The sequence below is a fragment of the Cnephaeus nilssonii genome (assembly GCF_951640355.1).
Source record: "Cnephaeus nilssonii genome assembly, chromosome: 6".
In the NCBI taxonomy this organism is placed as follows: Eukaryota; Metazoa; Chordata; class Mammalia; order Chiroptera; family Vespertilionidae; genus Cnephaeus; species Cnephaeus nilssonii.
In genome coordinates this window covers 61,622,318-61,636,911 of record NC_137077.1, presented here as the reverse complement: position 1 = coordinate 61,636,911, position 14,594 = coordinate 61,622,318, and the positions used below count along the sequence as shown (strand labels likewise).

The following is a 14,594-nucleotide window of genomic DNA, read 5'->3' as shown; positions in this document are numbered from 1 at the left end:
GTTGGGAGCCAGCAGTCCTGGATTGTGAGAGGGATCCCAGATTGGAGAGGGTGCAGGCTGGGCTGAGGGACAACCCCCCACCCCCCCCATGCACAAATTTCGTGCACTGGGACTCTAGTTTTAATATAATATTTTTAAAAAGCAAAAGATCCATGATGAACAAAATATCAAAATTTTAAATAAAGACAAGATCAATAACAGTGCCATGCCAAGCAACACTGGAGATGGACGCAAGGGCAAACTCAGTCCTGCGGGTCCTGACCCTCTATCCCTGGTGGGAAGGGAAGGCCTGAGGATGAGCTTTAGCTAGCATGTCTTAGCTCCTCAAGAAAGACAACTCTGAAGAAAAAAGGAGTAAAAGTTGATATTTGTGTAGTACTTTCTGTACTTTTGTACATTTTGTTTCCTACTTTAAAAAATAAAAGCAATAAAAATTAGGAACAAAATAATACAAGGGATTCTATGGCTTGGCAAGCTATTTAAACAGCTTCATAAATCTGATTCTTACCTGAAAAGTGTGAATAGTTCTTGCCCATGCATGTCTTATGCGACAAAATTTCATTAGTTTCTTAAAATCCACAGTTACTTCCAAACCAGCCATATTATCAATGGTCAAATATCTTCTCTTTCCACAAGTCACATCAGTTATATCCTGTCATCCAAACAAAGAACTATTTTGTATGTGTTCAAATATGCACACTGCAAAGATATTCTATGGTTGGATTGAACATCATATACAAACACCTTATGAGTAAAATAGCATGTGTATTCAGTATAATTGTTAAGAATTTCAAAAGGCTTAAAACCTATGCTTGAGCACAAACTGTGTGTGTATATATATATATGTGTGTGTGTGTGTGTGTATATATATACACACACACACACAGTTTATTAAAATATATATTTTTAATAAACACAAATTAATATTTTTGGTCCTTGAAACATAACTAAATTTGCCTTTCTGGAAAAATATGTGTTGTCTTTCTTATTTTGAAGTCTATACATTTTATTTCTTGTACTAACTATATAAATCTGCATATACTCTTTGTAAAACTACTTTTAAAGAATAAGCTTATAAGTTTAAGAGAGTGTTTCTACAATGAGAACAAATTCAAGGTGACTACTTTTATAGTTTCTATATTTAACCCTTTACACTCGCTTGCTTTTTTCTCAATTCCTTTATTCTAATGCTAACCGTGTCGAGTCACACTCGACATCCGAGTGCAAAAGGTTAAGCAGCAACCACGGAAATTATGCTTTGTAAAATATGTCATTTGTCCTTTGATTTTGTTACTCAAGCACTTCAAACTTATTAAAAATGTTTTTCACAAAGTCTTCTAGAAAATATAATAGCCCGGCCAGAGTGGCTCAGTTGGTTGGGCATCATCCTGTGCACTGAAAGTTTGCCAGTTCGATTTCTGGTCAGGGCACATGCCTGAGTTGTGGGTTCCATCCCTGGTTGGGGTACCTACAGAAGGCAACCCATCAAAGTTTTCCTCTCACATCGATGTCTCTCTCTCTCTCTCTCTCTCTCTCTCTCTGTCTTTCCCCCTTCCTCTAAGCATGTCCTCAGATAAGGATTAAAATATATATATATACTAGAGGCCTGGTGCACAGATTTGTGCACCAGTGGGGTCCCTCAGCCTAGTCTGTGGACATCCCAATAGGGGTCCCAGATAGCGAGAGGGCACAGGTCAGGCCAAGGGATCCCACTGGTGCACGATCAGGGCCGGGGAGGGACCGCGGGAGGGCTCCAGGGCATGTCCAGCCATTCTCACCCAGTCCCGGATTGGCTGGACCCCAGCAGCAAGCTAACCTACCAGTTGGAGCACCTGCCCCCTGGTGGTCAGTGTGTGTCATAGCAACTGGTTGAACGGTCAAATGAATGGTCGGACACTTAGCATATTAGGCTTTTATTATATAGGATGGATGGATAGATAGGTAGGTAGGTAGGTAGGTAGGTAGGTAGGTAGGTAGATAGATAGATAGATAGACAGACAGATAGATGATAGATAGATATAGATACATACATACATACCTACATACATACATAGATATAGATATATGAAAGCCTTCATTGTATAAAGCCAGCATCACTCTGACACCAAATCAGACAAGACATTACTAGAAAACCACAAACTAATATTCTTCAAACATGGATGCAAAAATCCTTGACAAAAAATTATGGAAGAAGAATGTCAACTCTAATATGACTGGATTCTGATTCAATCATAGAGCAATAAAAAAAAAATCTGCCTCTAACAGGTAAAAAGGTACTATTTTTCTATTATCACTTACCTGTCTTATGAAAAATATTTCTCCATTGCAGAGTCGAATACCACTTTCAAAGTTATGCTTATTTTTAGCAACACCAGGAGGCATACCATCTTCTAGTTCATTACTTTTCTGACTGTTGAAGTTATTTTCAGGCAGTAAATCCGTGAGATATGCATTCCTGGTACAACAAATTTTATGGCCAACTCCAAATATAAGTCTATTCTTATGGTCTCTGTGTTAGAAAATGACAATATTAAGTTTGGAAAACCTTAATTTCATTATGTTTAAGCATTAACTCCTACTCTGATCCAATCTGATGCGCAAAATAATTTCCATACTTTCTTTATTCCACTTTTAATCTCCAAAGTTCAACAAGAAATCAGACTCCCACAGGTGTGGTCTGATTACCTACACTTTCTGCACTACCTCAAACTCAAGACCACTGCCCAGCCAAATTTTTGTTAAAAATCTTGGCATAAATGCTGATGTCTCTTTCTCTCTATATTCAAAAAGTTATCAAATATCTTACTGATTCTACCTTTTAAGTTCATCCTCTCCTCTGCAGTTACTCCTATCAGTACCCTATTTCAGGTCTTACAGCACTTATACATAGTTCTATGATAATAATTATAACATATTAAAATAATAGCAGCAAATTTAATAAATGCTGGCAATATACGAGTTCCCGCAATAAGTGCTTTAGGCATATTATTTCATTTAACCTTACTACAACTCTATGAGGAAATCCTGTGTAAGTATCCTCTTTCACATAGCTGGAAAGGGGAAATCACCTGCCCAAGATCATAGTCACTGGGACCCACGTACATGACCCCAATCTCGTGCTTGTTAACCCTTTCGTAGGTTATCTAATGTGCTTTTTGTGTGTGTGTATTCCCTCAACTAACACATCTATGGGTTTTCTGCACTTAATAGATGGAAGGTGTTGATAAATGTAATAGATACGAGTTAATTTTTCCTGTGTTAATAGCATGGCTTTTCTCCACTCATATTTCTCTGATGGATGTTCACTAAGGTGCTCTCTGCATGCAGCCTATTGCTACAGTTCTTGGACACACTACGCACATATTAGAATTTGAAAAATTCTCCTGAATTCTCGACGCTCCTCTTGGAGAAGGTGGAGCTTGCCAACCTAGAAACCACAAGGAAAATTTGACTCCTTATTTTTTTTTACTACATTGGTTACCAAAAAGTCAATTTCTAAGGGTATATATGATATTTAATTGAAGAGACCACCTTACTTCACAAATGAAAAAAACAAAACAAAAAAAACAATGTTTAAATATGTGGCTACAGTGATCAATGTCAAAACAAACAAAAGAACAGAGAATCAAGGAAGGACCACGCCCAAAGTTTCCGCTCTTTGGTGCTCACTTGTGTAGGAGGCCTGTGTAGTGCTTGCAACAGCAGTCATTGATGACATCACAGTCTTGCCTGAAACACATGAAAATGCAAGGGTCACCTGAACGGTATCTGTTTTGTGCTTGTTTCTATTACCAACAATATGACATACTGGATTCTAATAAAAGTCTCCAGGACTTTCTCCAGGAAAAAGTATTTTGTAAATTTGATCTTAACATAATAAACCTTTGCCCCAGTCAAAGATCCTGTGAATTTCCAAACATAATATTTGGTAAATAGAGCCCTGCTTAGAAAATGCCCTCTGCATGTCTAACAAAGAAATACCTCAAAATAAGAGAGAGAATTAACAGTGATGAACTAGAAGAAACTCTTATTCTGCCCTGGCTGGTGTGGCTCAGTTGGGTGGAGCATTCATCCCATACACAAAAAGGTCGATGGTTTGATTCCCGGTCAGGGCACATACCTAGGTTGCCAGTTAGATCACTAGTCAGGGTGCAGGTATGGGAGGCAACACACCAATGTTTCTCTCTCACATCAAGATTTCTCTCTTTCTCCCTCTCCCTTCCTCTCTCTCTAAAGTCAATAAAAACATATCCTCAGAGAGGATTAAAAAAAAAAGAGAGACTCTCATCCACACAGTATCTATATTAATAAGAAGATGTAAAAGCTAAAGACATTAAAATATTGCAAATGTTTTACCTTCTAAATGCAATAAACTGTGATGTTTCTGCACACTGTAGGTCCTCTTCTTTGAGTAAAGTTTTAACAGCAGAATATAAATCTGACAATTCAAGAGAAAACAGTTAACATGGAAAAGCACCAAATTACAACACTGAAGAAACGAATTCAGCACTGCTGCTAAGGGTGCAGGAAAACATCTCACCAAACAGAATACAAGTTCACCGCAGGAACATCAACCTCATTCCCTGCATCAGCCAGAGCAATAGAAGAGCGTGGAGACAGACACCCTGTCCTCAACAGAGAGGTCAGCCACAAGCCAGCTCTTAGTTTGTAATAAAATAACTGTATATTCATTGATGATTTGTGAATGCTGAATTTAAAATGTGAACAAGAGGCCCGGCTGGTGTGGCTCATGGTTGAGCATCAACCCATGAACCAGGAGGTCACGGTGTGATTCTCAGTCACAGCACAGGCCAACATTGTGGGCTCGATCCCCAGTAGGCGGCATGTGGGAGGCAGCCAAGTGATGATTCTCTCTCATCATTGATGTTTCTGTCTCTCCCTCTCCCCTCCTCTCTCTTAAATTAGTAAAACATTTTAAATAAATAAATAAAATATGAACAAGAGGACAAAATATGGAACAGAATTACTAATGCAAGACTTCTTTCTGTTTTAAGCTCTGGTAGTACTAGTGGTAGTGAGTTAAAATTTGAGAACAGCTCTGCATATTACATTTAAATTTCATCTTCATAACACTCATATGAGGCATATATTATGTCCAAGGCTGATATTTAGTGAATACATACCAGCATAAAATCTATATATATAGAAGGCTAAGTGTCCATCCGTCTGACCGGTCGCTATGATGTGCACTGACCACCAGGGGGCAGACGCTCAACGCAGGAGCTGCCATGATGTGCACTGGCCACTTAAAAATAAATGGCACCACAGACCTGGCACCAACAAACCAACACTCGGCTTCCCCCAAGTGGGACACATGCCCACCACCACCCCGGAGCGACACCTCACTACATTGCAGCCAACGCTGCCAAAACCTCATGGCGCAAAACGCAGCCCACAGCCCAGTGCAGCCCAGAAACAGTGGCTGTGGGTGCTGGGGAATGATGTCATATAGCAATGCCCAGCTTCCTCTCCCTAGCGACTAGCATCCTTGGAATTTCTTCAGCCCAGGAAACAGACTTGCTTTATTGCCAGGTGCAAACATTTTACAGTTTAACCAAATGTTTGTGAAGCGTTTTCCCATGCCTCATCTCATTTGATCCTCCCAGAAGTCCTGGAGTAGATAGATAGGAGACTCGGAAGAATACTATCTTCTTTTCATCAGCAAGACGTGAATAGCAATATTAAAATACCAGAGGCCCGATGCACAAAATTCATGCACGGGCAGGGGTGTCCCTCAGCCCGGCCTGCACCCTCTCCAATTCGGGACCCCTCGGAGGATGTCCGATTGCCCTCTCACAATCCAGGACCACTGGTTCCTAACCACTCACCTGCCTGCCTGCCTAATGCCCCCAACCGCCCTCCCCTGCCAACCTGGTCGCCCCCAACTGCCCTCCCCTACTGGCCTGGTCGCCCCCAATGGCCCTCCCCTGCTGACCTGATCTTGCCCCCAACTGCCCTCCCCTGCCGGCCTGATCACCCCTAACCCCCTGCCAGCCTGATCTCGCCCCTAACTGCTCTCCCCTGCTGGCCTGATTGCTCCTAACTGCCTCTGCCTCGGCCCCCACCACTATGGCTTTGTCCGGAAGGAAGTCAGATGTCTGGAAGATGGCCGGTTGACCCAGTCTAATTAGCATATTACCCTTTTAGTAATATAGATATATTATATAGGACAGGATTGCTTAAATGGGAGGGAAAGCCTTTTTCAGAAGGAGGAGATGTTCTTGGCAGACAAAAATACATAACCCCTATATCTGGACTGATAGCCAGCCATATGCACCATACTGCCAAATCGGTTATTAAAAAATTGAACCGCTTTCTTACACCTTACACCAAACAGCTGTTGCCCTTAAAACCCCTCCTCAGCCCCCACCTTAGGTTCTGCCTTTGCAGTTCACCCAGATTAGGTTTTGATTGGTCAGTTTCTATGCCAGTCAGCATCAAAAGCTCTGCCTCCTAGGCAGCCATTGGCTCCTCTGGAAAATCCAGAACAGCCCCACCTTCATGACGGCACCAGCCCTTCAGTCACATCCCAGTCCACTACCAGGTGTATCTCTGGCCACTCTGAGAAGCGGCACCTCAGGTCTGTGCTGGTGGCAAATTTGAATTCTCATCCCTGACTTAACCTTCTTACAGTGCGAGCTCTGTGAAGGCAAGCATTTGGTTGTTCATTCTTAGTTCACTCATAGACTTTACCTGTGTCTATGCATCTATGCTAGCACCACATGGTGACCAATCGAATGGTCGTTTCAGTCGTCATTGCCTTTTTATATATATAGACTAGAAGCCCGGTGGACGAAATTCGTGCACGGCGGGTGGTTGTCCCTCAGCCCAGCCTGTACCCTCTCCAATCTGGGACTCCTGGAGGGATGTCCGACTGCCCGTTTAGGCCCGATCCCACCAGGATCGGGCCTAAACGGGCAGTCGGACATCCCTCTCACAATCCAGGACTGCTGGCTCTCAACTGCTTGCCTGCCTGCCTTCCTGATTGCCCCTAACCACTTCTGCCTGCCAGCCTGATCACCCCCTAACCACTCCGCTGCCAGCCTGGTTGATGCTTAACTGCTCCCCTGCCAGCCTGTTTGCCCCCAACTTCCCTCCTTTCCAGCCTGGTCACCCCTAACTGCCCTCTCCTGCAGGGTTGATCACCTCCAACTGCCCTCCCTTGCAAGCCTGGTCCCTCTCAACTGCCCTCCCTTGCAGGCCTGGTCCCTCACAACTGCCCTCCCTTGCAGGCCGGGTGCCTCCCAACTGCCCTCTCCTGCTGGCCATCTTGTGGTGGCCATCTTGTGTCCACATGGGGGCAGGATCTTTGACCACATGGGGGCAGCTATATTGTGTGTTGCAGTGATGATCAATCTGTATATTACTCTTTTATTAGATAGGATAGAGGCCTGGTGCACGGGTGGGGGCCAGCTGGTTTGCCCTGAAGGGTGTCACAGATAAGGGTGGGGGTTCCCTTGGGGTGTGGGGCAGCCTGAGCAAGGGGCCTGTGGTGGTTTGCAGGCAGGCCACGCCCCCTGGCAACCCAAGCAGAGGCCCTGGTATCTGGAATTTATTTTCCTTCTACAATTGAAACTTTGTAGCCTGGGGCGGCAGCCATTTCTGGGGCGGCAGCCATTTCTGTGGCAGTTAATTCACCTTCTACAATTGAAACTTTGTAGCCTTAAGCGGGTGAGCCCGGCCAGGGCGTTCGGAAAGCTTTGCTTCCCCTGTTGCCGCCGGCAACCCTGGCCTGCTCTCTCAAGCTCCATTCTGCCGCCATTTGTTTGAATTTGTTTACCTTCTATAATTGAAACTTTGTAGCTTGAGTGGAGGCTTAGGCCTGCAATGGCTATGGAAAGCTTGGCTTCCTCTGTTACCTGGGAAACCTTGCTCTCTGTGGCTGTAGCCATCTTGGATTGGGGTTAATTTGCATACTCGCCCTGATTGGCTGGTGGGTGTGGCTTGGCTGGTGGGCATGGCTTATGTAGCGGAGTGATGGTTAATTTGCATATTACCATTTTATTAGAGAGGATTTCTTCTAATTCATTTCCTTTTAATGTGCACGGATCCATGCACCAGGACACTAGTATTGGGATAAAATGGCTGGAAGACAAAACTCCATAATGCCCCATCCCCACTCCAATCAGGTCTTTCCTCCCCCAGCACTGCCACGCCTCCCCGTGATTCAGCAACTAAAAGATTAACCCTGGCACGGCAGGGGCACCCATTCCCAGAGTGACTATACCCTACCAGCTAGTAAATAGTTCGACTATCACCACCACTGATTACATCCTTGTTATGAATGTGAAACGGAGGTTTTTGGAAGCAAAGGTACTTTTCCCAATGGAAATTGGAGTAGGATCACTGACAGTGACAACATCCACTTACAACTTGTCCTTCCTCAGAGCACTGAGAAGCAGGCTTCCTCTAAGCTCTCTTAGCCATATTACAAAACAAACATTTCTCATGAGAGAGATGTAACAATTTGAGTAAGAATGCTCCAGCTTGTCTGCCTTTCCCTCAGCAGGTGAACCACAGGAGAATGAAGAAATCAGGCCTTGGGAGGCCCTGCTTCGAGCTGACACTTCATTTTTCAGATGGAGGGGGATGATCACTAAAAAGTAGCCGATACTCAGCTCACCCCGGCCAACCCTGGTCTTCCAAAACAGGAGTTCCCAAGGTCTCACAGAGTACAGTTCTCTTCTACACATACAGGATCATGCTGCTTTGCTCCTCACTTACTTCACTCTCTCTACATCTCACAGATCAATATGCACATTGTATTTCATTGGTTCTAAGATATGTGTTTGGCTCACATTTTAGCACCTGTAAAATTCTAACCCAGCTATAAAGCCTGTCTTAGGTCTTTGTACTCTGCAATAATGGGAATAATTTACTCAACAACCTAATTAATTATTAATGAAAAAGCTCTGTATGCCTCTCTAAGGAGTATTTATTCAATTCTCTTAAAGAGAAGACTAATTTTCCAGCTGAAGTTTGTAATAAAGATAGAAAAACAACATCAGTTAAGTTTTGCTACCATTCTGAAACAGACAATTTTTTAAAGTACATTTTCATTAGTATAAAGAATGGGTGCCAAAAATAAACTAACCATATTTTAGGTAGATCTAAATGGAGTGGCAAAGAGGCCAAGTTACTTAACCATCTATATCTCATTTTCTTCATCTGTACTAGTACCTATATTAACTAAGCTGTTGTGACAATAAATACTATCTATTCATTATTCATAATATATTTAATTTAAAAAAATCACAAAACAGTGTGCAACTTATAATCCAATTTATGTAAAACTAAAATAAGTAATATATGTTGTTTTTGGATATGATGTTTTAAAAGATAAACACCAAGCCCTTACCTTATATGTGACCTTTATGGGGTTGTCTTGAGGGAAGAGGCAAAAGGAAGATTACTGGGAAATATTAATTTTTACTTCAAATACTTTGGTATCATTTGACTTTTTAAGTTATAAATTATTTCTATAGTAAAAAAAAAAAAATCCAAAAGGCATGTATTAAAAAGAAAACAGGATATTGTAACACATGGTGACACACACAAAGGAAGAAAGCCTTAAAGGTAAAGTTCTATGTCACTTAATGTCACACACAGAGTGAAAGTAGCTAAGTAGGAAGGATATCCTTCAAGAACTGTGCCAACTATAATAAATCCTCAATAACAATCATTTAAATCTTCACTAATTCAATTTTGAATAAGCCATTATACTACTACAAACAGTTTTCTAAGTAAGTTTATAATAGAAATAAAGATCAAAAGGTTTAATCTATTTAAATGGTTCATTTGGAATAAATTAATACCTATTGTTCACAAAAAAATAAATAAATAAAATTTATGTAGTGCCTCAAAACTGATGAATGCCTCAACCCTCACAATAGCTACACAGGCCCTGTCTCCATGATTCCCATTTTACAAACCACTAAGTGATGTGACATGGACCATATACATAAATAAGGGTGAAGATTTCCTATCCCATGCTCTTCCTCGACCCTGTCATAGTGTCTTCCTAATGCCCGTAATTAGAAGTGATGCTTGTCCATTTAGTAAGAAATAGGACAGAAATATTAGGACTCAACTTGGCAAAAGCCGACAGCCATTACTTTTGTTTCACAAATATATGAAAATAACAAATGCATTTACTTTTCCAATTGCTACAGAAGAAAAACTTCATTAAGACATGCTTTATCATGGGGTGGTGAGGGCTTGGGGCGGGATGGGGGTGGTGGGGGAGAGGCCGGAGGTGGGATAGAGGGGGTCAATGGGGCAATACTTTCAATAATAAAGATTTAAAAAAAAAAAAAAAAGACATGCCTTCACCTGAATAAACTTGGATTACTGGAGCTTTATTTTATTTTATTTTATTTTAAACTAATCATCTACATCCATTTATCCTCTCATTAAATATTTATTGAGCTCTTAGTATGTATGTGACAACAACTTCTTTACAAAATTCTAGGGTAATATGCTTTTGATGATTAATAAATTCCTTTCTTTTCAGTGCCTGATTTTTTTTCACCAGCAATACTTATCTTTACCATCAAATAACATTCTAACTAGTCCTTTAATATCTATATTACAATACTGAAGCATGTAACCCTACATACCCAGTTTATACTTACAAGAGTGGTGATTACTTTTCGATGACTGAGAACTGGCATTCTCTTCTGGGAGTCTCACAAAAATAAACGTTTTATCTTGTACTGAGACAGGGATTGTTGGATCACCTGAGATACTCAGTTCCGCATCAAATTTTGGAAATTGGCGTTTTGAGATTCTAAAAACAGGTAAAATGGTACACCAAGAACCTTAATATCCAAAAATGTACCTTTATATATAACCAGAGATAATGTCATTACAATAATTAATATTTGCTAATAGATAAATAGGGTAAACAGGCTACTCATATACCTGTTATAAATAGTAAATGAATTTTAAAATAGAACTGGCAAGACCATAATGTTACATTTAGCAATCAGACCCTACCCCTAGCAAATTAAAAGCATTAGAAAAAATTGTCAGGGAGTTTACTAAGCGCCATTCTGAGAACTTGATCTACTTTTCTCCAAAAGAACCACCCAAGGTAGGTACAGCCTCATTTCCCACGTGAGCAACATGAGACTTAGTCAGCTGCAGTGGGTTGCCCAGGGCCTCAGAGCTAGGAAGCAAGGGAGCTAGGCAGCCCACTTGGGCCCATTTGGCTCCATATCCTTGTCTATTTGAATTAGCTCGGACTCTTTGGAGTCTTATCCTGACATTTACTCTTTCTTTTCCCCTTTCTTCTGTGTATATCATATATGAGTGGCCTCATTTTCCCAGTTGAACCAAGTATCCACATCTTCTCTTTCCTTCTATTCCATCCCCATCCCTTTTTAGTTCTTATATTTCCCAAGACCAGCAAATTATATCAGAAAACAGAGAAAGGGGAAGGTGCCTTGACATCATAGAGTCTTCCCTTGGTTATTTGGAAGATTACTGACTCCCTGATGACCTTAACACCAGCCTGGCTATCAAAGGCAAAGGTACCCTACTGCGTCATCTTCAACCTGCCCAACAGAGTTGGGAGGAAGAAAGCAGAGGGAAGAAGACTGGCCCTGCTGGAAATATCCCAGATTTGATTTCTGGGGGATTGAAAATCACCATGAATTTCCTATTTTGCCTCTGACCCGGGACATGTAATATATTTCTATCTCAATATATTTCTATCTGGTATCACTGGGATTATAAATATTTGATGATGATTACAAAAAAGGAGCACAGCTCAGCGCAAATGTATTAAAGGGGTTAATAAAAGGCATTCCTAAATTTCAGATAAAACTGAGTTGAAATCTAATGTATTTTAGATTCTCATAAGATTTTTTAGACTTTAAAATGACCAATCATCAACCAACATCCCCAAAATGAGCAGAAATGTTATAGGAAAAGAATATTATACATCCTCCCTAACCAGTTTGGCTCAGTGGATAGGGTGTTGGCCTGCAGACTGAAAGGTCCCAGGTTCAATCCAGTTAACATGCACAGGTTGAGGGCTCGATCCCCAGTAGGGGGCATGCAGGAGACAGCTGGTCAATGATTCTCTGTCATCATTTATGTTTCTATCTCTCTATCCCTCTCCCTTCCTCTCTGAAATCAATAAAAATATATATTTTTAAAAACGAATATAACACATCCAATTGCATATTTTTCAAAATCCTATATAATAAAAGGCTTATATGCAAATTAACCAAATGGCAGAATGACTGGTCACTATTATGCGCACTGACCACCAGGGGCAGACGCTCAACGCAGGAGCTGTCCCCTGGTGGTCAGTGCGCTCCCACGCTCAGCCAGAAGCTGGGCTCATGGCTGGCAAGTGTAGCGGTGGTGGCGGGAGCCTCTCCCACCTCCGCAGCAGTGCTAAGGATGTCCAACTGACGGCTTAGGCCGGCTTCCCGCTCCCCGGAGGGAGCAGGCTTAAGCCATCAGTTGGACATCCCCCAAGGGCTCCCGGACTGCGAGAGGGCGCAGGCCAGGCTGAGTGACCAGCCCCCCCCCCCCCCGAGTGCACAAATTTCATGCACTGGGCCTCTAGTGTTTTAATATAAACCTACATCATCTACCCTTTTCCTATCAATTCTTCCTCTACTCCCACTATCCAACCCAGGGTAGACAGGGGTATGGAGAAAGTAGGTTTTAATATTCTAGTTTCTGCTGCACCCTAACCAAGGAAATGTTCAAGCAATAAAAACAACACCTTATAAAAGAGCGTCAAAACAAAAATAAATTTTGGCCCATGAATAAAACCATCTCTTAGCGATCTGAGTTCCCATATCATCTACTACAGAAGATCACTCTAAACACTTGTTAGACTATGAGAAAATAAGTGTTCTTTTCTACTTTAAGGAGAGGAATATGCCATGGATGCCACCAAAATTCAAGAAGGAGTAAAATGCCATATTCATTTATTTTGCTTTGAGGTCTCTTGCAAAACATTATGGGAAATCTTTTCCCAAATTTTCCCTTGAACTCTAATGAACTTGTTTCTAAGTCCCTGTTCCCCTTGGGCTCATTCTAGTCACTAAGACTGATGTAACTTTTTGTTTTTAATTCTCACCCGAGGAATGAAGATATTTTTTTCCATTGATTATTAGAGAGAGTGGAAAGGACAGGAGGGGGGAGAGGGAGAGGAGAGAGAGAGAAACAATGACATGCTTGAGACACATTAATTGGTTGCCTCCCGCTAGCACCCCTTCTGGGGCTGAGGATTAAACCTGCAACTGAGGTATATGCCCTTAACCAGCATTGAACCCAAGACCTTATAGTCCACAGGCCAATGCTCTAACCACTGAGAAAGACTGTCCAGGGCAAGACTGATGTAACTTTAATCCACATTACACTGGGCCAGTAATGAAAAATACTACCTTTGTTTTTCTAATTATGGGGGGAAAGGTATATGTATATATCTGAAGGATAGGATAGGTTTGCTAAAAGGGCATAATAAATGTACTGTCAGTAATTCAAAAGCTAATATGGCCCTAACTGGTTTGGGCATCGGCCCACAGACTGAAGGGTCCTGGGTTTGATTCCGGTCAAGGGCAGGTACCTCAGTTGCAGACTTGATCCCTGTGTGGGAGGCAACCAACCAATCAATGTGTCTCTCTCACATTGATGTTTCTTTCTCTCTCTCCCCCTCCCTTCCACTCTCTCTAAAAATAAATGGAAAAAATATCCTTGGGTGAGGATTAACAAAAAAAAAAAAAAGCTAATACGTATTTTTTAACCTTTTATTTCTAACACAAGAAAGTGTTAGTTATATTATACCTTGTAGCATTGTCCACAATTAGCTCAGATTCTGTTCTGTGGTTTGTCTTTAGTTCGATAGCACAATTCCTTGACTTCAGAGTATCAAAAAGATCTTGCAGTAAGTTGCCAGGCTCAATGCTGGGTAACTGTCTAATATCACCTAAAAGGGCAGGGGGGGGGGGGGGGGGGGGGATAGATACAGGTTTTAGGTAACTGTGGTCTTGAAATTTAGGAATTATTTTTATTTCGCCCTACTGATATATGCCATAATTATAAAGACTTACTCTAACTTAAATTTAAAAAAAAGCCCTTCCCCCAAAATCTTTGTTTAAAATGACTTGAGAACATTAAGATTTTAAAAATATCTCACACACAAAAATACCATTCAGATTAAACAATATAAGATAAAAATAGCAATAACTCAACAAGGTAAAATCTGAGTCCAACTTCTTTCCTACCTATAACCACAGGCTAACTGTGTAAAGACATATATTTTGGCCAACATGTGAAGAAAAAAACAGGCCTGAGATAGCTGTTATTTAGTCAATCGTGCTCAATGTCTTATTAAACATGAAAGAAGCTATGGCCTCAAATGAATAAAATAAACAGATAAAATACAAAATAAACAAACTAAATGCATGTGCTAACAGATAAATTCTAGTAATGTAATGATGGTATTTTTCTCTATTAAAAATCTTTTTACTTTAAACAAACCAATCAACCATGGAGATAAGAAAAACTACTTTCTAGGTGAAAGATGGGAGAATGCTCAAGCCTTC

At 41.2% G+C, this 14,594-nt stretch overlaps 1 protein-coding gene across 1 annotated transcript in view; it reads right to left on the bottom strand.

The window, feature by feature from the left end:
• Positions 1-14,594, bottom strand: part of HELB (DNA helicase B) — a 44,805-nt gene that overhangs the window by 15,079 nt on the left and 15,132 nt on the right. The window contains 6 exon segments of the mRNA XM_079775191.1: positions 509-652; positions 2,299-2,509; positions 3,670-3,729; positions 4,357-4,438; positions 10,656-10,810; positions 13,834-14,066. Coding sequence (XP_079631317.1) covers positions 509-652; positions 2,299-2,509; positions 3,670-3,729; positions 4,357-4,438; positions 10,656-10,810; positions 13,834-14,066 — 885 coding nt within the window.